The sequence below is a fragment of the Solanum verrucosum genome, unplaced genomic scaffold (genome assembly GCF_900185275.1).
Source record: "Solanum verrucosum unplaced genomic scaffold, falcon-dt-bn FXZP01000236.1, whole genome shotgun sequence".
Taxonomy (NCBI): domain Eukaryota; kingdom Viridiplantae; phylum Streptophyta; class Magnoliopsida; order Solanales; family Solanaceae; genus Solanum; species Solanum verrucosum.
Genome location: NW_026020806.1, coordinates 563,720 through 587,340, shown reverse-complemented (window position 1 = coordinate 587,340; position 23,621 = coordinate 563,720). Strand labels below are relative to the sequence as shown.

The 23,621-nt window shown below is 32.0% G+C and overlaps 3 protein-coding genes across 4 annotated transcripts; 1 reads left to right on the top strand and 2 right to left on the bottom strand.

Annotated features, from left to right (window-relative positions):
- Positions 1–553: 553 nt before the first annotated feature.
- LOC125813193 (G-type lectin S-receptor-like serine/threonine-protein kinase At1g11330) lies at positions 554–3,920 on the bottom strand. Its single transcript, XM_049492676.1, has 6 exons — positions 2,654–3,920; positions 2,281–2,573; positions 1,970–2,180; positions 1,474–1,711; positions 1,219–1,369; positions 554–855 (listed from the first exon to the last, which is right to left on the bottom strand). Exons 1-6 carry the CDS (start codon positions 3,918–3,920, stop codon positions 574–576), a joined length of 2,442 nt encoding a protein of 813 aa, XP_049348633.1. The 3' UTR covers positions 554–573.
- A 1,529-nt stretch (positions 3,921–5,449) lies between these two features.
- On the top strand, positions 5,450–6,800 carry LOC125813150 (putative clathrin assembly protein At1g25240). Its single transcript, XM_049492640.1, has one exon. It carries the CDS (start codon positions 5,610–5,612, stop codon positions 6,792–6,794), a length of 1,185 nt encoding a protein of 394 aa, XP_049348597.1. The 5' UTR covers positions 5,450–5,609; the 3' UTR covers positions 6,795–6,800.
- Positions 6,801–8,877: 2,077 nt separating this feature from the next.
- Positions 8,878–14,080, bottom strand: LOC125813140 (65-kDa microtubule-associated protein 6-like). 2 transcript variants are annotated; one of them, XM_049492627.1, is made up of 12 exons: positions 13,926–14,080; positions 13,752–13,834; positions 12,610–12,813; positions 11,756–12,019; positions 11,405–11,620; positions 11,181–11,336; positions 10,553–10,712; positions 10,321–10,472; positions 10,038–10,125; positions 9,885–9,958; positions 9,728–9,802; positions 8,878–9,508 (listed from the first exon to the last, which is right to left on the bottom strand). In XM_049492627.1, the coding sequence occupies exons 2-12, from the start codon at positions 13,830–13,832 to the stop codon at positions 9,173–9,175; spliced, it is 1,806 nt and encodes a 601-aa protein (XP_049348584.1). In that variant the 5' UTR covers positions 13,833–13,834; positions 13,926–14,080; the 3' UTR covers positions 8,878–9,172. The 2 variants fall into 2 exon arrangements, with proteins under 2 accessions (XP_049348584.1, XP_049348585.1); XM_049492628.1 differs by lacking the exon at positions 13,926–14,080 and having other exon boundaries at positions 13,752–13,914.
- Positions 14,081–23,621: the final 9,541 nt, after the last annotated feature.

The following is a 23,621-nucleotide window of genomic DNA, read 5'->3' as shown; positions in this document are numbered from 1 at the left end:
GTTTGTTGATTGGTGATGTTTTGACGAAAATATAAATATTTATTATAGGGAGTTCTCTGTAATTATATTGTCTTACATATAACCTAATTTTAATTGTGTAGATATGACATAAAACTTAAAACTCTTTACTATTTTACTTTGTATTAGAGCAGGGTCTTTACTATTTTACTTTGTATAAAATGAAAAAAAAAAAAATTTGCATACGTATCACTTCGAAACAACTTCAGATATTTGTGGCATCTGAAGTAAGTCTTGATAAAGTCGAACTTAAGATATAATGTTTGAAATTTTATATCGTTGAAGTTCATGTATACGTGACTGAATTTCAAACAAAAATGGTAAATTTGGGGGAGGGGGACCCACTTGCCTTTATTCATCATAATCCCATAAGTGAATGTGGGGAGAGGGGAGAGTAGAATGTAAGCGGACCATATCCGTACTATATATTTCTGAGGTAGAAAGACTGATTCCGATCATGTATTTTCACTTGTTTAAACAAAAACATTTAGATGCAAAAATGAAATTGGTAAACTAGATGTTTATCTAGGTACTATTCACAATATTTCATATTAATTATCTAGCATCAAGGTTTGTCAAAGTGACATAATTTACAGAACCAGCTCCATTATCATCATAAAAATTAGCAAAAGCAGGCTTCAATGGTGTTGGAAGACTTATAACTTCACTTGAAAACATGGAAAGAACATTTGAAACTGTTGGCCTATCTCTAGCAAATTCTTGAACACACAACAAACCTATTTGTATGCATTTTGTTAACACAATTTCAAAGTTGGGATCCCATATCACTTGATCAATAAAATTTGATAAATCATTCTCTTTCCATAGTTCCCATGCCTGAAAAATAAATAAATTGTTTTAGTGGTATTTAGATTTATTCAATAATTAACAACGAGACGCACTCAAGATTTGAAGCTTAATGATACCGGATCCAAGCTGAATGGAAATATACACCTCTAGATGATCGAAGAAACTAAAGAGATGTTGGTATAATATGGGGTCTTCCCTTCAACGGGATCAGAAAAGGTTGTACTAAAGTTTTGAGCGTTAATAACATTCAATTCGATCTATCAAAATGTCCTTATTTCACAAGGCTATAACACTCAATATCAAGTTCTAAAGTTAGATTCTAATTAACTTCTTTATCAAAATATTCTTGCTTCTCACAATTAAGTACAAGAGAGTTTTAAAGGAACTTACATATCCAAGAAGGCTTAATGAGATCTCCTCATTCCAAAAACTTGCAACCTTTTGCCCACTCATTATTTCCAACAACAACACTCCAAAGCTAAAAACATCCGATTTCTCAGAAAACGTCCCTTTGATCGCGTACTCTGGAGCCATATAGCCACTAAGACATTGCAAATTCAACGATAAATCAACGAATTAGCTTAATGTGGGAACTTTTAGACAAGAAAAAAACTTAGCATATTGAATGGCTATACATATACTTACTATGTTCCTGCAACTTTCCTTGTCTCTGCTTGATCTTGATTGCATTTGAAAATCCTAGCCATGCCAAAGTCTGAAATCTTTGGATTGAAATCATTATCTAACAAGATATTACTTGGCTTTAGATCTCTATGGATTATCTTTATTCTTGAATCTCTATGTAGATATAGTAGTCCTCGCCCTATCCATTCGATAATGTGCAATCGTTTGCTCAAATCCAACATCCCTTTATGCGTTTGATCTAAACATTCATCGAAAGACAGTTTCTTTCTGTAACAACTTAGTTTTTGCATGAGATAAAAGAGGAAAGCTATAATGAACATACAGTCAGACCTCTTTGTAACAACGTCGTTTGTCTGGATGTTATTATAAAGAACATCACATTAAAATCTGTTCCAAAGGAAACTTGGCTGTTATAGTGAAATGTTATTATAGTAAATGACTGTTATAAAGAGGTCTGACTATATATCGCAGAGTAAGAGTTTCTTTTAGGACTAACCAAAGAGAAAAACATCCAAGCTTTTATTTGGCAAATACTCATAGATCAACATCTTCTCTTCTTTTTCTATGCAACATCCCAATAATCTAACAAGGTTTCTATGTTGGACTCTAGATATCAACAACACTTCATTCATGAACTCTTCCATCCCTTGTCCTGAGACAGTCGAAAGCCTCTTGACAGCTATTTCCACCCCGTCTGCTAATACTCCCTACGAACAATAAACAGGTAAACGATACTACTTGACAGTTGCATTTACAAGAACCGGAGTTGGAACATATTGGTTCACGCGAAGAAAAAAACAGGTTTACCTTGTATACCGGACCAAAACCGCCTTGTCCAAGCTTATTGTTGTCATGAAACTGGTTTGTTGACATTGCAAGCACTTCAAACTTGAAAATTGGCAACTCATCCAAACCAACATTACTAATAATTTCTCCCAAACAGATCTTCTTTCCATCTAACTGATTGTTCCTTTTAAAGTGAAACCATATTTTACCTCTTTGCCTTGACATCCAAAACCATATAAGATACACACCAACGCAAACAACAAAAGACGATACAATCACTAGAGTTGCGATTAGTCTAATCTCTCCGTGATGATCTGCAGACGAAACCAAATCATGTAAGACTACTGGAAACATTAATGGAACAGTGGCAAATCAAGAAACAATGAATCAATACCGAGTTCAGAATGTGCCACACGGATGTGAAGTGTCGTGCCAGAGGCTTGAAACTGTTGAATGTCAATCAAGTATCCGCTCCACGACATGCAGCCTATTCCTGTGTCAAAAGCATAAGCTAAGCAAGAACAATTACTCAAGCATTGGCTTCTGCATTCATCTTCAAGCTTAGGAGGTAACCATTCAGCGAAATCGGGCACTTTCATGTATCCCATCTTCAAAAATCCATCTTTTGTACTTGTTTTGTTCTTCTCTTGATCACATTGCAAACTTTTCCTCCTCACACAACCACTAGTCCAATTCCCCTTTTCCCATTCGTCGATATTCTTTGGCTCAAACCCTCTTAAACACGAACAAATTGGCGAATACAATGAATTGCAGCTCCCAAATGGACCACAAGTTCCATAAACATCACAATCATTTTCGATAGCTGACCACGGAAACTTCCAAATCCTCTCAATCCCATCCCAGTATGATTGTACCAAGTTCCCACTCGAGTCCAAGACGAACCTTTTAGGTTCTTTTTGTTCAACAAAACCCGTAAGATAGACAGTGCCCTCTTCATCATCAACAACATTGTATCCACCAGTGTGCACTCTACGCATACCCTTTATTCCAATAAAAACCTGACCATTCCATTGACCACTTCGCCAGTATAGATTCTTCCCTTTCCAAATCAAAAGCTGAGGAAGAATCGCGGTAATGCTAGTCGAAAAATCACCAAAACTTGGATCCAAAGGACTTTTCCAAGATCTTAGCCCTGTTTTCTCCCCTGCTTTAACAGAGTTAATAGGTATTTTCATTTTAGGCAAAAATGTATCACTAGGATGTTGGTAACTTTGCCATATAATGTTCCTATTTTTCGAGTTGTCAAGTAAAACAAGGTTCCCTCCTCGTAACTGAGCAATAGAACTCGTAACAACGTGTGAAGTAGATGAAATGTTCGATGTCCAAATAACATCTTTCATTCCATTCATCACAACAAGATTTCCATCCTCAGAAATCTTGAAAACACCAAATGAATCTTTCAATGGTTTATCTCTATTTGCTACCCAAACAACAGTTGTTTCTGAGAAGTTGTACCAAATACCAACGTAACGATTCGTAGTATTTCCAGGACTGAAAAATCCCAACTTGAACATGTTATCAGGACACCATAAAGTTGCTGGATCTTTTAGATATTGAGTGCTATTAATGTTACATATTGATAAGCAAAGTCCTAAGTAAGAAAAATGAAGAACAAGCAAATATTGTAGACTAGTGATCATCACTTTGGTTTTTTTTTTTCCACAAATCAAGATTTAGTTGTTGGTGAGAGGTGATACGTATCCTATGAATTAGTCGAAGTGTGTGTAAACTAAATAGATAATAATATGCATCTACAACCACAAAAAAAAAAAGTATATGGTGTTAGAATGAATCAAGTTCAGATAATGGACATCATTTCTAACTTTGTTGTACTTATCAAACTTTTCATCCAATTTTTGGTTTAACCATTTACTATATGAAGTTCACTGGCTCGACTAATTAGGTTCGGCCCAAGGCCCACTAAGGATGTCCTAAAAGTTTTTCAATTCTTAGAGCTCGAATACAAGACTTGTACTTAAAAGGTGAAGGATTTCTTCCATTCCATTCACAATGTTTCTCAGTAGTATACAACAAGGCACACTGAGGGTAAAACGCTCCTTATCAAAAGGTTTTTCATTTTCATTGATCGAAATTCAAAACTCCTAATTAAAGGCGAAGGATGTCATCCATAAGTCCACAACTCTCCTCAGTGGTAGCCGATGTCAAATATTTATATAGATTTGATTGTGAACTCAGTTATTATTGCATATTAATTTGAGATCATTGTAGAAATTCATAAACTATAAATCCTGGATACACCTCTTAACAAAAAAAATGTGGGATGCAAAGTACAATAATACATTATACGATTTTTATTTTAAAGCTAGGAAAAAAGTAGTTAGAATCAATAAATTCCTCAATAATGTGGATAGATGAAGTGTGTTTGGTCTCATATGGCACATCAACATGTCATTTTCTTGGACCACTTGGTGATGTAAATTGTAGCTCCTTTACAACACCATAGAAAGTGTTCTCTAGGAGGATTGAACCAACACAATTGTCAACCATTACTATTAGTCGTTACCACCTCCATCATCATAATTATATCTATTGCCACCACTACTATTGTCATTGTCGATGCTACCTCCGCCACCATAGTCCCTACTATGAACCACTTTCACCATCACAACAAGCATCGCTATCGACTATCACCAACACCATTATCAATCACCACACATTCTCCGCACACCACCATCAACTACTAACAAAACAAAGAGGACAATAAATGAATGATCCAATGATTTCAATTGTGCATTTATTACGTATAAAAATAAATAAATGATACACATTCTAATGTTGAAAAACAAACAGTCTTAATCATTCAGCATTCATATCTCGAAACAGCATCTTATAATATATATATCCATTCGAATTTAGATATCTTAATCTTAACACAAACAAATGAATATTTTACCATGCCAACCCCCTCTTATCACGAACACACACATGTTTATTTTGTTTTAAAACAATTACTTAAGAGTTCCCTTTTTTTTTTCTTGATAAATAGTTGATTTATTTACGAAAACCATACACACACAAAAAAAATAAAATGTTCCAATATACAAGAACTACACAAAATTAGTAAAATTCTAACAAACCTCACAAAATGTGGTTTCCTTTATTTTATATACTTTTTTCATAACTTGTGTCATGTGTGTTTCCCCTACCACCTAACTCTTTCTCTGGTCATTTGTTCTTCTTTTTTGTTCCTAATTCCTTAAGCAAATGCCAATTTTTTTACTTGAATATCAAGAAAGAGAAAAAAGTAGGGGAAAATCACATACCTAAAAAAACCAAAAAAAAAACACCGAATTTAAAATTTACAAACAATGAGGCTATGGAGAAAAGCTTTTGGTTTAGTAAAAGATCATAAAAGCCTCTGGTTTGCTAGCCTCTCAAGACGAACATCATTTCGAAATCCAGAAATGGAAGCTGCTGTGATTAAAGCTACGAGTCATGATGAATTAACAATCGACATGAAAAATGTTGATCGCGTTTATAAGTGGCTACGATTATCTCCTAGCCACTTAAAATCTCTCATTTGGTCCATTTCTTTACGTATGGAAAAAACAAAGAGCTGGGTTGTTGCAATTAAAGGATTAATGCTCATGCATGGTGTCTATAGTTCTAAAATCCCAGCTATACAAAGGATTGGGAGGCTACCATTCGATTTATCAAATTTCAAAGATGGATATTCAGATCCTTATAAGATATGGGGAATAAATGAATTTATTCGCGCTTATTTCACCTATCTTGATCAAAAATCCTCCCTTCTTTTCATGAATTTGCAAGAAAGGAGGAACTTACAAAATTTGGAACACGTCAATGATGATAATAATAATGTTGTTGTTTTCGTTGAAGGACATTATTCCATGATTCAAGATCTTGTTCTACTACAAAAATTGCAATATTTACTTGATATGTTGCTTGAAATTAGGCCATTATGTGGTAATGCTGTTGTACCTCTTGTTCTTGAAGCTATGGATTGTGTCATGATTGAAGTTTTCGACGTATACAGCAGAATTTGCAATGGAATTGCTAGAATTCTGTTGCGGATTTATTCTGCTGGAAAAGTTGAAGCTAGCATGGCACTTAGGATTGTACAAAAAGCTACAATACAAGGTGAAGAATTGTCAGTATATTTCGAGTTATGTCAAAGTATAGGGGTGAAAAATGCAGCAGAGTTTCCAACAATTGAGCAAATTCCTTATGAAGATATTAAGGAACTCGAAGAAATAATCAATGGAGTTTCTGAAAAAGAATCGCGAATTATTCCATATCAACAGGATGGTAAAGGTATAGTTGTTGTACGCGAAAAAAATGGTGATCAGAATCTTGAAAATGAGAGCAAGTTGAGGACAGTAATTACTGATAATTGGGAGAAATTTGATGAAGATTTGATGCAAAATGATGGAGTGAAAATTGCACCATATGCAATTAATCCTTTTGAAATATGTACATATAATGTACCTAGTAAAAAAACTCCAGAGTTACCAGATCTAATTAGCTTCTGATAGCAAGTGGCCATATGTCAAATAGTGGTTATATGTGAAAACAATGGTTATATGTGAAAACAATGGCTATATGTGAAAACAATGGTTATATGTGAAAACAAATGGCTATATGTGAAAATAGTGGTTATATGTGAAAACAATGGCTATATCTGAAAATAGTGGCTACATGTGATAACTTTCAAATGTTATATTGGTGACACAATAATAGCAAAAAGAGAGAAAAAAAGGAACACTATTTACATATATACATATATTGTATCACTTGTGGTCTGGTCTTTCTCTGAACCTTATGCATAACGGGTGGGAGCTTTAGTGTACCAGATGATTTTTTTAATACATATTTGTATCACAATAATCAAAGGAATTGTTATACATGTTTGCAATAGAGAGTAATTTAGGCATTGTCTTTTCCACCAAAAGAAGAATTAGCCAATGATACCTTGTCATGAATCAAGTTTGCACCGTGCAATGGTGGAAGCAGAATTTTCATCAAGAAAGTTTGAGTACATATGTTATATATACATTTAAAAAATGGCATTGTATATATAGTGTAACTTTCTTACCCTTCTGCCCCTCTAGCTCAAGTGATGGATAATTTAGCTAAATATGGATGTAATTGTCTATGGGATAATATTACTATGCCCTTTGTTTAATTAAATACACTTATGTAAGTGATCTTGATACATGGTACCTCAAGAAAAACAAATTGAGGCCGATTATATAAATTGCACTGAATTCTTGTTCATGACAAATATATTGTGGTGTTATTTTCTTCAAATAGTAATTAATCATCGCATTTTATTCTCTATTTAAATTGCTGAAAATTACATGTAATAAGACTTACAATTAATTTAAAAGAAAATCACTTTCTAATGATATTGAGTGTGTTGAGCTGGCCAGAAAAATGAAAATCCACAGCCTGGCTAATTTGTCTATTTCTAACTTGTAAGTCCATAGGTAAGACCAAATATTTAATATGGGGGATCCACATGACCCTATAGACTATAGTTTTTACATAAAATAAGGTCATTCACATGTATGTGAATTCAAAAATGGAAAATTCTTCTAAGATAAGGTTGTCACTCTAAAGGTGTCACATAGTACCATTAGATCCAAACAACATCCTCTCCTATGCCCATGGTTTAAATGTGATGTGGAATCGAAGCAAAGAAATTGGTTCATGCCATGAAAATATAATCTAACATTAGGTTGATCCATAGAAATTGAGAGAGATATTGAATGAGAGCTTCAGGGCAATAGTAAAATTTGCCTCTGTGTAACCTAAAATGTCACATATTCGAGCTATGAAATCAATTATTGATACTTGTGTTAGGGTAGTTGGCAACACTATACCTCCTTGAGTGCGGCCCTTCCCCAAACACTGTATGAACATGAAATACTTCGTACGCAAGACTGCTCATTATTTTATATACATTGGAAGATTAGGCAAGGGAAAAAGGGAAGGAAATCAGTGAGAATGGATTGCACATGTATTGTGTAAAAGACTCCCACCATCAACATAAAACTCTAAGCTTTGGTGGTACTCACATTATGTTACAAGAATATTTGACTCCAAAGAAAAAAGCTTCAACTAGCCATGGATGGTAAGGTGCTACAAAAATTATTTATTTTTTTCGCGCAAACAAACATGAAGAGAGTAATGTGAGCAATACATGAAACAAACTCATCTTAGGATCTAGCTTCCGGAAAGACTATACATTATACAATCCAAAGAAAGTATGGTGAAAATTCTATTGCAAATGTATGTACAGGTAAACGATAAAACAAGAAATATCTTACAAATACACAGTGGTCAGCAATTTTCCGGGACCTGTTATCTCCAACCATCAACATGCACAAGGAGGTCCTCGAAAAGCTCTACTCGTTGCTCCAGAATTGCCTAACACATCACAGCATTACATTAATGTACATTTCCTTCAGTATTCACAAGCATTTTGTAGGTGGTATTCTCTCTGAATGTGACCTGGGAAACAGTTGTGCTACGGATGAAACAATCATCAACCTGTAAAGACAATTATACAATAAGTGAAAGAGATATTATGCTGAAACATGACACTTGAGTAAGTTGAAACAATAGTATTCGACGTTGAAGCAATTCATCAGATGCACTTTAAAGTAATAGGCAGAGCAATATAAAGTATAATAGGAGGACAATAAACGAATGATTAGATGGCTTTCACACCACAAGTAAGAACTGAAACACTTATTCATGAGTTCTAAAAAAATATCACGAGAGGGTAGCGAAAAAAATTATTTTCAAGAAAGAGATTCTTGAAAAGTCCAGAATTGAAATGACACTGAACTCTATAATTTGATAGAAAATTGATGAGACAGACATACCAACTCAATTTGTGAGTTCAAGCTTGAAGTGGAGATTCTGGATCAGAACCGGAAATAGAAGAGAATGACACGGTATCTTCTTTAGCCATAGCCACAAAGTTGAGAGGGCCGGTAGAGAGCCTTGTCATTTCCTTGAAATAACCATTGTGCCGCACAGAGTTGGAACGGGGTGTTAAGAGCTCTGGAGTTGCACAAGACATTGAGCTCCTGCGTGGCGAGGGTGTAACAGATCCATGTCCATTGGCATGGTAACCATTTGCCTTCCTAAAGCTGCTGCTTCTTCTCGGGCTAGGTTTGGAACCATATGCAGATTCCTTCTCTGCCAGCAGCATATCATGGAGTTTCTTCTGATCCTGTACAAAAAGATTTTACGAGGGTCGAACATTGCTGCTGTCAAAACCAAAGGAATTGGATGCTCTTTCCTCATCTTTGGACTTGTTCAAGACACATAAAAAGGTGTAGATTACAATGATAAATTATGTTCAAGTGACATCTACATCATGCATTCTCCTAAATTTTATGTGTGTTTCATACATTAATATTAATTGATAGATGAGAATATTTGACATTACCCGAGCACGTTTCTTTGACTCTTCTTTCTGCTGTCTAACCACTTTGTAATCCTCCAATATTGACACCAATCTCACCTACAAGTAGAGACCAATTCATTTTAAAAACAGCGCAACCAAAAGAAGAGATCTAGAGAACTCTAGCAGCAGGAGAACTCACCCCATCATAAAGAAACAACTTCTGTTTCTCATCTTCCCAAGCTAGTGTCTTGTTAATCAAAGCGTTAACCACGACTGAAAAGAAATGCAGTCGATTTCAGTTTTTATCGGAATATCCAAGATAAATGAAAACAAGGAAGTCAGAGTAGATTACCTGGAATTTTAGTCACTTTAATTCTAGCTTGCTCAGCCCGCTTTAAGTTTATGTGAGCACCTCTTCCACCACTGTAACGTCTATAATCCTGATTACAGAAAAAGCATTACTCAAACTTTGGACAAAGTAAATCTACAACTATTGTACTCCATTTGACAAGGAATTTAAATCTATAATTAACACACATCAAAAGTAAAACTAGAGTAACTGGATTAAATAATAGTAAACGGAGATCTGCGATTTAGCTATGTCACTGGCCTACAGGAAATCAATTGATTTATACCTGGTTATAATCTTCAAGCCAGTTTTCCTCCTCACAAGCAAAAAGCCACCAGTCTATTTTATCCATTATATCTTTTCGACTTAAAACTTCATCCTTTGCTTTGCTTATTTGTGCTTCAATATTTTCCAGGAGTTCACAAGGGTCCACAAGACCTTCAAATGAAGATTGAATTCATTTCTGTGCGACATCTTAGAGGAATACAACTTTATGTATCCGAGATTTGATGTCTTACCAGAGTCTATCATTGCACTAGATTTATCGGCTGAAGTACTTGGATCAGGATCGATATGGTTTTTGTAGCATATGTCCTCCAGCTCTGCTCTCCTTTTTATGACCAACTCCTTCATCCTGCTTGCTTTCAATTTGGTCAGCCTCTCCACTTCTGTCGATATCTATCAAAATCAAAGTCATAGACAAAATTAAACTTCTCTACAGCCTGAGAAATTATCATTAGTGACAGATCAGTGGTTGCAATTGCGGGAAATCAGTCCAATGCACTAGTACATTTGACTCTATGCTGCACTAGTTTCATTAGAATCCTATTATGAGGTGAACTGCCTATATGCAACATTTTACTATTACTTGTTCTTTTCTTCGCTTCGTTTATCGTACTATTAGTGATTGCTACTGTTCTTTCTCCATTTTTTTCTGTGCTCTTCACTTGAGCCGAGGGTTTATCGGTAACAACTTCTCTACCTTCACAAGGTAGGGGTAAGGCTGCGTAATATCACCCTCTTGTGGGGATTACACTGAGTATGTTGTTGTTGTTGTATGAGCTGGCCAAGGGAAATAAAAAGGAGAAGTAGTGGGAACAAGACAGAAAGGCAATAAGTTTGAAAAGATTGTAAATGCTCACAAACCTGTTGAATAACCTCCAAAGAAAGAGCACCTGGTTCTGTAACCTCTGCCTCAGAAAGACGAAGAACGCAAGTGATCCTCGATAACTTACTCTTTTCTTCTCTGGTTGTATCCATTAAGGTCCAAAGCTCAAACAACAATCCAGCAACATCTTTTAGCTGCATCAATGATGAGATCAAAATTGGAAAAGAAGAAAAATCTAAGAGAAGACAGAAGTAAGCAATACCTTCTGATATCGAACTTTTCTTTCTGTCTTCAGTCTGAAGATGGCCTGTTCAAGACTTTCCAATGCGCTGACGCTAATGTTAGTGGATTGTCCCAGGCTTGTTTCATGCAAGCTTGGATGCACATCACTCACAGTTTTGCCAAAATCCAGCCCCAGCACACCACACAAAGAGTGCACCTCATTTACACAGTCCACAACTTTTTGGATCCGTTCAGACTGCAGGCGGGAAAGATATTTATTGGTTAATTTGCTAAAATAAGCATACTCAACATTAACCAAAAGTACAACACTCATGATGGTTAACCACAAACATTTTGTTCCGTGTTAAAATGCAAGTCAATCCATGAATACCTTCTCCTTTTGAAGAGCACGAAGATGAGATTTGTATTCGGAGAGGTTTCTCAGTGACAAGTCATGATCTTCCAGATTTAAGGAACTCACGGCATTGATGATATTAGAATACCCGGAAATCTCACTAGTTATCTTGTCGATTTGTGTCTTTACATCTGCAAACTGCTTAACTCTTTCATCTTTCTTAACTCTTAAATCATCGATAAGTGGTGTAACTAATGCTAGTTGCTCCTTCAATGATGCTGACTTCTTCTCTGGCTGTTTCTGTTGTTGAGAAAGCATGGTTTAGAAGCATTAGCATACACATGATGTTTGTTTGACTTTTAAAGTATTGAAATGGACTTATCCATATCTCATGGTGCAGTGACATTGAAGTAGAAGTCATCTAAAATTTCCCAGACAACCTTATAAAGCTAAAATGATGCCAAATATGAGACATAAAGAAACAGCCTGTAAGCTAACATTTGTGAAAGTTGCCCACAGGGCTTTGGTTTAGTCATAAGAGCGCAACACATGATGTGTGGGTCAGGCGTACATCACGGGTTTGCACCTTACGAAGACCAAATTCTGGTATTTAAGTGGAGAAGGGTAGAGAGAGGAGGCCATTATCCACCGAGGTTTGAACCGTGTCCTATTGGATTGGTTCTAGGAGATTTCGGTTATTTTGAAAAGAACTAACTTTTGTAAAAGTTCATATATAACCAGAGAAATCCTCAACCTATTCATGACTTTTAGCAAATCCCGTTATCTTAAAGAGAAAGCAGTACTAGTAGATTAAAGGAACTGAAAAAATGTAAGGGTAATATTTTCTATAACTCTTCCAACACCAAGAGAACTGGAGAAGAGTTCATTACCAGTGAATTAACATTGAGTTCACCAAGAGCAGCCATTAATGTTGCAACCTCGGCTTCTTTGGTTGCAACAGATTGATGAAGACATGCTTTTGTATTTGCAGCTTCTTCAACTTTTCTTCGATAAACTTCCAAACACTCTCTCTCCAGCTCCGACAGCATATGGTCTTTATCAGCTTCAGTCTCTCCAATGTCCTTCCATATTTGCTGGACATCAGATAAATACAGTTAAATAAAACTTACACATTCATAGTTCTAACTTGGTTGACTGAGTTCGTATTCTCGCATATACAGGGAAAGAAAACTACTAATCCATTTTGGCTTACGAAACTTACAGTTTCAGAAATTTGAAATTAGGAATTGAAGATTCTTACTTCTAACTACAAACAAACCATCAATCAACTATACCTCAATCCCGAATCCAAAACTTAATCAATAATAAGGTACACGAGAATTCAAAGCCAATGAAAACATTAATCATTCCTATCAGAACTCTTCTGATACATCATTTTACAACATACAGACTACTAAATGAGTTCAACTTACGTAAAATAGAGGAAAGGGGAACTATTCCAACTCGATTGATCTACCATGATAGCAAGAACACTAATGCCAAGTTCCAACTTCTAAACTATTAACAGACCACTCAAAGCAAAAGGTGACTACTTATGTTCAAGACCAGCTCTTTAGCCCACAAGAACAACAACAATAACGAAGTATCAGTCCCAAACAAGTTGGGGTCGGCAAGTCCCACTCCTCAACAGGGGCAGAGCCAAGGTATGCTATATATATAAGGTCAAGATTATTTTTTATGTATATATACTAGATGTTGGAACCCTTGGTTTCTTCGTGTCCTCAACTCTTTATATTCTAAACTCCCTTGGTAAAAATCCTGCCTCCGCCATTGCTACTCAGCCAGAATAGCAAAATCCCGCTCTTCAGTCGAGTAGCAACATCCACTCAACCTCAAAACACATAAATTTATGAAAATTTGGAGTATCAAGAATTATTAATAAGGTTCCTTCAGTAAACAGAACATTCCCTCAATAATTAAATACCCAATTTCCCCAATGAAACAACAAGAATAAAACAAAAGGAAGCTTCCCTCAAAGCAAACAAAATCAAGACAAAAAAAAATGAAGTACCTCTAGTTCTCTAAGTAAAGTATGGCAAGTTGAACTTGTATGGACACTGCAGCAGGAAGGACTTGCAAAAGCCAGCATCATATCTGCTGATGATAAATCACAAATGATGATTATCCCTCTATATTTCTCATTCACAAAAGTAACATAAATAAAAAAAGTTCAAGAAAAGTTTACCCTTTTACAGCACAAATTCAATTAGGTTCCTTCAAGAAAAGCTAATATAAAGCCAACAGTACTTTTATCCTGTCTTTTCAATCAACAGAAACAAAAGGGGGCCAATGATATGAACCAAGAAAGCAGCTACCCTTTGTTTGGATCAAAATAGCAAGGCATAATGCGGAAACTAACAATTGCAAACATATACTAAAACTATACAAAAAATACAAATTTTAGAAAATTAAAACCATAAAGGCTCAATTTTAGCTAAACCCCATTTCATATAATTTCTATATGGTAACATAGAAAGTCATTATCAACCCCAAAAGCAAAAAAGACACAATTCCTTAAAAGATAAAGAAACTACACGTAAAGGGAACGTATGACAAACCCCAAAACAAAATCTTTAAAAAAAATGTTTCCTTTCTTGTATGAACAGATGATTTTTGAAATGTAAAGCTTCCTCTCTCACCAGAAAAAGAAACAAAAACAGAAATTAGGTCATACCCACCAAGCCACCAACTATAAAAAAAAAAGACAAAAAATGAACTTGCTTTCCTTAGTAACTTCGTTTCTTGATTCTTTTTGTTCCTTTTACTTCAGGGAAAAAAACAAGAAAATGGGAAAAGAGTTTTAACAAGAAAATGAGAAATTAGGTACATGACAACAATAACAACTTAGGAAGAATTAATGGTGAAAAAGATTGTTGCTTTTTGAGCTGATTTTTAGTTATGGAAGAAGAACTGAGCACAGATGGTTAAGCTGCAGGACAGACCAGCTTGGAAAATACAAATAAATATTTGGCCTAAATATTTCACTCTTTTTAATTTGTTTGTCTTTTTTACTTTTTACTATACAAATCATCTCATATATTTTTGCAAGTGAAGTCTGAAAAGAATCATAAATAAAAATAACAAGATAATAACATATTACTAAAATAATATGTATGAATAGAAATTTAAAAATTAAGGATAAGAAAAATATGATATTGAACTCTGGAAAAAAAAAAAGAAATATGTTCGACTACTAACTATTATTTTACTTTAATTATCAACCTTTTACACTTTTCATGTTGATGGTAAGGAATAGATTCATCATATCATGCCTTATCACCTCAATTCAATATTTCTTAAGTCTATTTTTACTTTTTCTCAAGTCTACTATGACCAACCTCGCATACCTTCCAACTGTGGCATTTGCAATCTTTCTTCTTTACATGTCCAATCGTCTTAGCTTTATTTTGTGCATTTTATTTTTTACTTGAGTCATTTCTATCTTATTCAGAATACCTTCATTCATAATATTGTCTCTCCTGATATGTCCACACATCTAATCAACATTCTCATCTCTATCACTTACATCTTCCGAACGTGAATCTTGACCGATCAATATTTCGCTCTGGTATATATAGTATAGTTGATCTAACCACAACTTGGTAAAATTTATCTTTAAGTTTAGTTCGTGTCACATAGAGCATTGGATATACTAGCTCTACTTCATCCACTTCACACCAATACAATGAGTGTCATCCTCATCAATCTCTTCGTTACTTTGGAGTACTGACCTCATACTTGAAACGTCCTAGATCTCTTAGGAATAACTTGTAAGTCAAGCTTCATGTACACGTCTCCTTTAAGATATGTCACTAAACTTATGCTCCAAATATTTAATTTTAATCCTGCTCAACTTTAAACCTTTTAATTCCAAAATTTCTCTTCAAACCTCTGGTCTCGTGTTAATTATATCTTTTATCAATTTATTATTTGAAGCTTAAAAAATAGGTTTTGCAATTTCAAGCCCACTTTTCAAGTAGAAAAATACTCAATTATTATTAGGAAAGTAATTCCAATTATCAATGATTAGAAATACCAAGTAGATCATCACATCATTAAAGAATGATTGGTCTTTTTACAAGTCTATTTAAATTAAATATTTTCTTCTCTCAAGCCAATGATATAAACCATGTGAAATGTGAATGGATATATTCCAATTTCCTTAGCGTGACCTCACTTTCGAATAAGTGCAAAGGCTAATATTTATGTCTTTCGGTGTCTATAAATAAACACTTAAATTTATATAAATTAAATCAGTAGACATGTATGTTAAAATGATGAGGCATAAATATTAATTGCGGCACAGTGAAATTATATGTTTATGTATTATGCCAATAGTAATGAATATGATATTAATAATGTTGAGATTAGTTATGACATTATTTTATTTTATTTTTATCAATAGTTCGATTTGTTCTATTAAATGAATATTAGTGTATTAGAATAAAAATAATATTTTACGTTATTATCATGGTTCACTATATATGTATAAAAATATCACTTTTGAAAATATTACCAAAAAAAAAATTAAATAATAATAAAACTAATATACATATATTAATTTATCTAATACCAAAAAGGAAGGAATAATAACACTCTACATCTTTATTTAACTTGCATATATAATACAGAAAAGAAGGTAAAATATTCCTTAAATTATTACAGTGAGATCGAGGTATATTGCTCAAATTTTCATGTAAAAATTAAAATACTTCGTAAAAAGAAAATCATATACTTTTGAAAAAAAATATATGATTTTTTTTTTTACTTCTATCTAGTAAAAAAAAAATAGTAAAAAGAGACCGTTGTTCTTTTGAAACTTTTTCCCCTTTTGGTCCTATCATTTCAATAATATAAATCATACTATTTGCAAAGATTTGATTCCTGCTTATGGTAATTTTAATAATTGCAATTATAGCCAACTTTGCATGGGGTATTCATACTATTTCTAATGTTGTTTTCTTATTTTCCAATCAATTTTTTTTGTTCTTTTAACTTTGGGCACGTGAAGAAAAGATGCACATATGTTCAATTGGACATGTGAAAGGTTTGCTGATATGGTTTTAAAAGAAATAAAGATAGATCGACGAAGTATTGAACAGAGAAGTGATTAAACCAAGACACGACATAATTTAAGTTTATCAAGGATATAACCTTAAATAGAAAGACATGGAGGACACGGATTAAAGTAGAAGGTTAGGAAGTAGTTGAGGATCTCTCGCTTATCATCATTCCATACTAAGCTAGTAGTCATAGTATTACTTTTATAGTTTTTTGTTCTTCTATTTTATTACTACTACTTCAATTATCGTATTATTTTGTTGTAGATTCGTTGATGTTTCTTTTCCAGAATGTGCTTTGTCATGGCTTCTTTACTTCCGTTATTTATTCTTTTTTTGAACAACTTTGAATTGCTTTGCCTTGAGTCAAGGTCTATCGGAAATAGTGATCGCTCTACCTCCCAAGGTACGATTGGGAAGATTTACATGTGTAAGCATTACCTTCTTCGTACCCCGTCACTTATAAAATTACATTGAATATATTATTGATATTATTTTTTCTTCTTTATTTTAACTTTCAATATAATTTTAATACTTCTCATATAGTCGGCATAGCAAAGTGAATATTTGGTGGTTAGATGCTATAATTGTCTTGCTTTTCCTTTTCTATAAAGTGCCAAACTTTGCACAAATGGCCATGTAAAGTAAGCATTTATGTACTAGTTAAAGTGTTAAAAGCTTGATTGTTATGACTTGTTTTTGTATTATAAAATATGTGTTTGTTGAGGTTGAGAATAAAATATGTTGTTGTTAAAGGTTGTGATTGAAATGGAATTGTTTAGCAATTAAATATGAACTTTATAAGCATAAGATCGAAGAGATGGAAAATCATAGGAAAAAATATTCGGGCTAGTGATCTCGATTCACATATATACTTTTGGAAAAAATATATAACATAGTGAGATTATAAAATTTATAGCATATGTGCATTTTAATATGTATATGTGCAGTGGCAGAGCCAGATCAATTTCAACTAAAATGTGTCAAAATATAAAGAAATAAAATCGCGTAAAAGCTAAGATGTGTCAAAATGAAATATATTTTTACTATACTAAACAATATATTCAATATCACTTACACTTGGTAAGAAAAAAAGCATGGAAACATGCATAGCATAGCTCTATACAACTTGGACAAATCAATACATGATTTAGAAAAGGCTTTTTTATCTGTAAGCCTAAAATCTATAAAAGTGATTGTAGCAATCCATGAGATAAAAATGATATATATATATAATTTTCCAATGAAGGAATGTTGACTGACACCCCTCAAGTATATGTGATTCCGTCACTGTATATGTGTATCTAGAAATCCTAGTTGTCACTGTCCAGACATATACTACAACAAATAAATAATTTTTTCGATAATTATTTAGCGACAATAATATAATTGTCGCTATGCTATATTTACTGACACTAATAAATATGAGTATTTATAACCAACATGGTATATCAGTGCCTTAATTATTTCAAGTAGTTTAATTTTTATTTGTTTGGCATTTTATCTTCTAAAATTAATTAGTTCCCTTTACCTAATTTCCCTACCTGTTTATAGTTTATACTTTATATCAACAGTGATTAGTTTGGTGGGATTAGGTTTAGGTGATTTAGATGAATATACAACTTGAGAGTTAAAGCAAAGTAATGATAATAATTCTCACCTTAGTTAATTAGCAAACAGTAATCCTAATAATTGATGTTATGAATTAAGGATGACAAGAAAAATATTATCCAGAAATAACATCATGATATATATATATTACGTATCTATTTCTTTCGCCTCAATTTATGTGATATTTTTAATTTAAAAAACTAAAATTAAATTAATAAAATATTTTGAATTTAAATTTAAATATTTTAAAAACTAATAAAAAATATTATAAATTATATCATAATTATTATGAAAATAAACAAAAGTATATTTCAAAATTTATATAATTTAAATTTCGAAAAGCAAAATCATATCACATAAATTAAAACAAGATTAAATAGATTTCATCAATTAAAACATTGACTATCACACTCATAGTGACATCCAACAACTACTCATATCTTTTATGACGGCAGGGCCTAATTTTTTTTATTTTTTTAAAATATGTTTAGCATTGGAATCTGATTAAATTTTAATTTATATTTTGCAGGATCTATTTTTAAAGGTGCACAAAATAAAAAAAAATTGAAAGATATAAATTTGAGATCTCAACTATTTTATTACAATTGTTAAAAGGGTTAATCACATGAGTAGCGTGTGTAAGATAATTAAACTCGATTATCTTTTAAGTCCATAAATTTATTTGGTTAATAATTAAAATTACATTATGATTACATGTACGATATTAGGGTTTTTACAAGAATTCCAATAAATTCAGAATTTTGTGAAGCACATATTTTATTAGAAAATAATCCAGACAAAAATTGATGAGAAAACGACTTAAAAAGTAGAACATTCGTGCGTTTTGACTAAGAATATTCTAATTAGTGGAGTAGGTTTAGTGATCTTATTAATTACATGTAATAATAAGCAAAAAAAAATGTCAAAAATCACAACTATCATTGACTTTGGCCCTTTCCAATTTTTATCATAAAGTATAATAAATTTTGAGCAAATATTGAACACAATTTAATTTGACAAACCTCCATAATTGTTGGATGAAGACAATCCACTCTCACAAAACATGGAATGAATTATAAAATTTGTTGACAGTCTCTACTTAATTTGTAGCTAAATAGCTTTTGCGGCAATTGATTAACGATAATAGCTTAATAACTGCTTAATATGTATTTTTAACGATAATTAGCACTCTTTATAAATGTCCTTAAAGTCTATGGCTATATTAGATCCAATAACAATTAACTAATATCGGTAAAGATTTAGCACTTTTTGTTACTGTGCATATTTATTGACGCTAAAAGTTGTTTTTGTTATATGCATGTGTCTACTTATTCAAGTTTATACAAATTTAAGTATTTACTTGTGAAACACCCAAAATCTAATATCATAAATATCAGCTAATGTCAAATTAAAAAACATGCCAAATATCAGTTAACGTCAAATAAAAAAATATGTTCATGTATTATGCTCTAATCTATCATAACTCAACTATCTATTGGTGGATTAATATTAAAGATTGACGTATACTCACAATTATAGGATGAAGACAAATGTTTTGATGACATTGAAATGACTATAGAGTATAAGCTGGAAAAGAATGAAAGCACACCATTTTTAATTATACAAAAAGGAAATATGAAAAAAAAATTATAAAAATATAGGTGAGCTGAGGTGGGCACACCCCCACCTACTGTACCATATAATCATTATCAATCATATTGACTAACCAATAGTGGTTTATTTTGTATTTGTTTTGAGTCCGATTAATTTAAATTCGCTTCGAAAAAATCACTCTGGAATAAGATTATCTTTTATAACAAATGATTTTATTCCCCTTCATTATATTTCTGAAATTTTATGAAACGTTTAATGACTATTTCTACAGATAGTTTAATTGAATTGGTGAGATTTTTTTTTTTTAATTGTTTCATATGAAAAATTTCTTTTAATGAGAATTTATATTTTTATCATGCATTTTTTAGCGAGCTAGTTCAATGTAATATGAATGAAAAAGATCATAATCCATGGCATAAATTTATCATTGATTATCGATGCAAACAATCTTTGTTTCTGATTGTAATTCTCATAGCTCGTATCAAAAACTTGTAATTAAAGATAAAATAGTATCGATCACCATCATAACTTTTTTTATAGTGATCCATTTATTTGGTAACTCAACTTATATGATACAGAAATCTGGCATTATCAAAAGTATCTTCTGTATTTGTGTTTAGGGCTCAATTAATTTAATTTCATGTTAAAAGTTTCACTTTAAGAATAAAACATATCTTATCAAAAATAATTTTATTATCAATATTTGACACGAAACTTCTAATTAAACATGGTGTTATTGTGTTCACCATGTGGTCTAATGTTCACACTAGATGTGCAAGTACGACTTTTTTCCCCAATGTTTTGACTCTTTCTTTCTCCAATATTTGACTAAACTAGTTCAATTTTTTTCAACTAAAAGACTTTATACAATAGATAGAAGTATTTATATCTACTAGTTTTTGTCACCCCAACTCTCACTCTCCATTTCATATTATTTTACAGGATTATATATAAATAGTTTTAGGATAATATTTTTTTTTGTTTATATACTTACTAAATACTTATTTTTCGAAAAACTATTTTCTTTAATAACATTTTTCTTCCTACCAAACTCATCCATATATAGGTTCTAACTAGTGGCCTTTTAATTAACAGTTACTTGTAACAAAACCACAATTATAATTGTCTTACTGGACAAACTAAGCCCATAATTTTTTAATTTTTTTTTAAAAAGCTCATAATTTTTTTTAAAAGCCCATAATTTCGATGGGTCACTCCTCGTCATCAAACTCTTAAATTAATTTCACCATTTCACTTATATATTAGCAATATACAATGAATAAAGATAAGGAATAACAACACAAAAGCCCTTAAAGTAAGCAGTTTCTGCACGAAAATCACCACATTACAACGACAACAACAATAATATATTCAGTATAATTATATTAGTAGAGTCTGAAGAGGGTGGTGTATACGCAGCCTTACAGGCTTAGTAAGCACAGTTTCCCTAGAAAGAAAGATTTCCTCTCTTAAAGATGTGTTCTTCCGCATTACCTTGTAAAGGTAGAAATGTTGTTTTCGATAGAGCATCACTCTAAATAAAATATATCAAAAATCAAGTATATATGTAAAACAGATATAATAGTGAAGAAGTCATGTTGAAAATAATAAAAGAGAGAACAACATTATCAACACAAATGAAACAAGTAATACTAATTAAATCAAAGAAAAAGATAATAAGAGAGTAATAATAACAATACTAATACATTAATCATACATCACTCAACTACTTACTAACCTTCTACCCTTATCATCGACCTTCATATCTTCATATCTATGCTCATGCCTTCAATAAACTGCAGCTACGTCATATCATATCTAATCACCTCTCTTCAATACTTTATATCATATATAATATAATAACGCATATATTATATTTATTGTATAAACAACTTCTACATAATAATTCATGCATTTTAAGTACATGAACCAAATATATACTTCTTTATGCATGTAACAAATCCACAATTAAAATTGTCTCAATATTGGACAAACTAAGCCCATAATTTCGATGGGCCAGTCCATATCATTAACTTATATAATCCTCTTAACTTTTTAAATTAAAGCATAATCCACTTGAGGGATCATTGAGGATAATGTCTCTATACATCATCAAACACTATGAAAATTACAAGTCTAAATTATTTGGCTGAAAAAAACAAACATATGTAAACAAATTATTTTTGGATTGCTACAAATTATCATGCTTCTAGTGTTCAATTATATTAATTTAGTTGACCCACCTTCGTTTAATTTGTGTCTTAATTTAACTTGATATAAATTTAAGAAAATACACTAGATTTTTAAATCTCGTGATGTTAAACTAAACATATATATATATATATATATATATATATATATATATATATATATATAACGTTTCAAAATACCCTTTAATCTTATGATCTTAAGCATGTCACGTGTGATATTGAAATTAAAGAATCATCAAATTAGAAGAAGACATTTTTTTAAATAGACTAAATTTTTTTAAAACAAATAAATTAAAACAATGATAATATGTTATTTTTAAACCAACAACCAAACACTCCGCACATAAAAATAAAACTATATTATAAAAATTAAGTGGTGTGTATTTTTCTTGAATAAAGAAATTGTAATGTGTGTCTGTGTGTACATCCAAAGTAATCAAATTCTATTAATTGATATGTACGAATTTCTCCACTCTAATTGGTTAATTATGTCCAATCAAATTGCTTGAAGATTGTACCAATCATTTGTAAATCATTCAATTTATTTACCAAAAATATTTAATAAAAACAAAAAAAGAAAGATGGCCCATTTTTAAATTGAGAGTTAAAACAAAATTAAAGTAAATATGCAAATCCATAGATAGAGAAAGCATTGATTTGGACATATATTGGTCACTGATAATAACATTGTGAAATAAAATATTCCAACTTACAATATACTACTAATTATCTTGTGATTTCACTTCATCAAATATTTTACTACTATTATACACTTTAATTAAGTTATAAAATTTGTTACGTTTTTAGAGTTAGTATATGAGTTCTATTTTTTTTTTAATTATATAGATTCCTAGCTTCCTATTGATCTTGATTAGTTCTATTTTAAATTTTCTTTCTTTTCAACTCACTATTATTTTTGTTTGTAAATATTTTTCTTGACTTTTGAAATTTCAATTCATGAAGATAATATTTATAAAACATGAGGTTCTGATTAGAATTTTTTTGGATCACCCTTTTTGTGAGTTTAATTCATCCTAACTATCAACTATTTAATTTTTGTTCGATCTATATCACCATATATTTATGTATTAAAACACACCTCGAAGCTGGTTAGACCAACTATTAGTTATTCACTTTTTCTTTTTAAAACTATCATCGCCATCTATACAACTAGGTGTGTTTTAATACAGTTCTGATTTAAAAAACGGAACAATGACTATAGTTACGGTATGAAACTCGCAATAAAGTGATATTCCATATGTTTTTTTTACTATTATCTCTCATACAAAAACATCAAGATCATCACATAATATAATACATTGAGTTGTGGGTGGATGGGTTGAGTGGGGGTGGGGGTGGGGGTGGGGGTGGGGGTGGGGGTGGGGG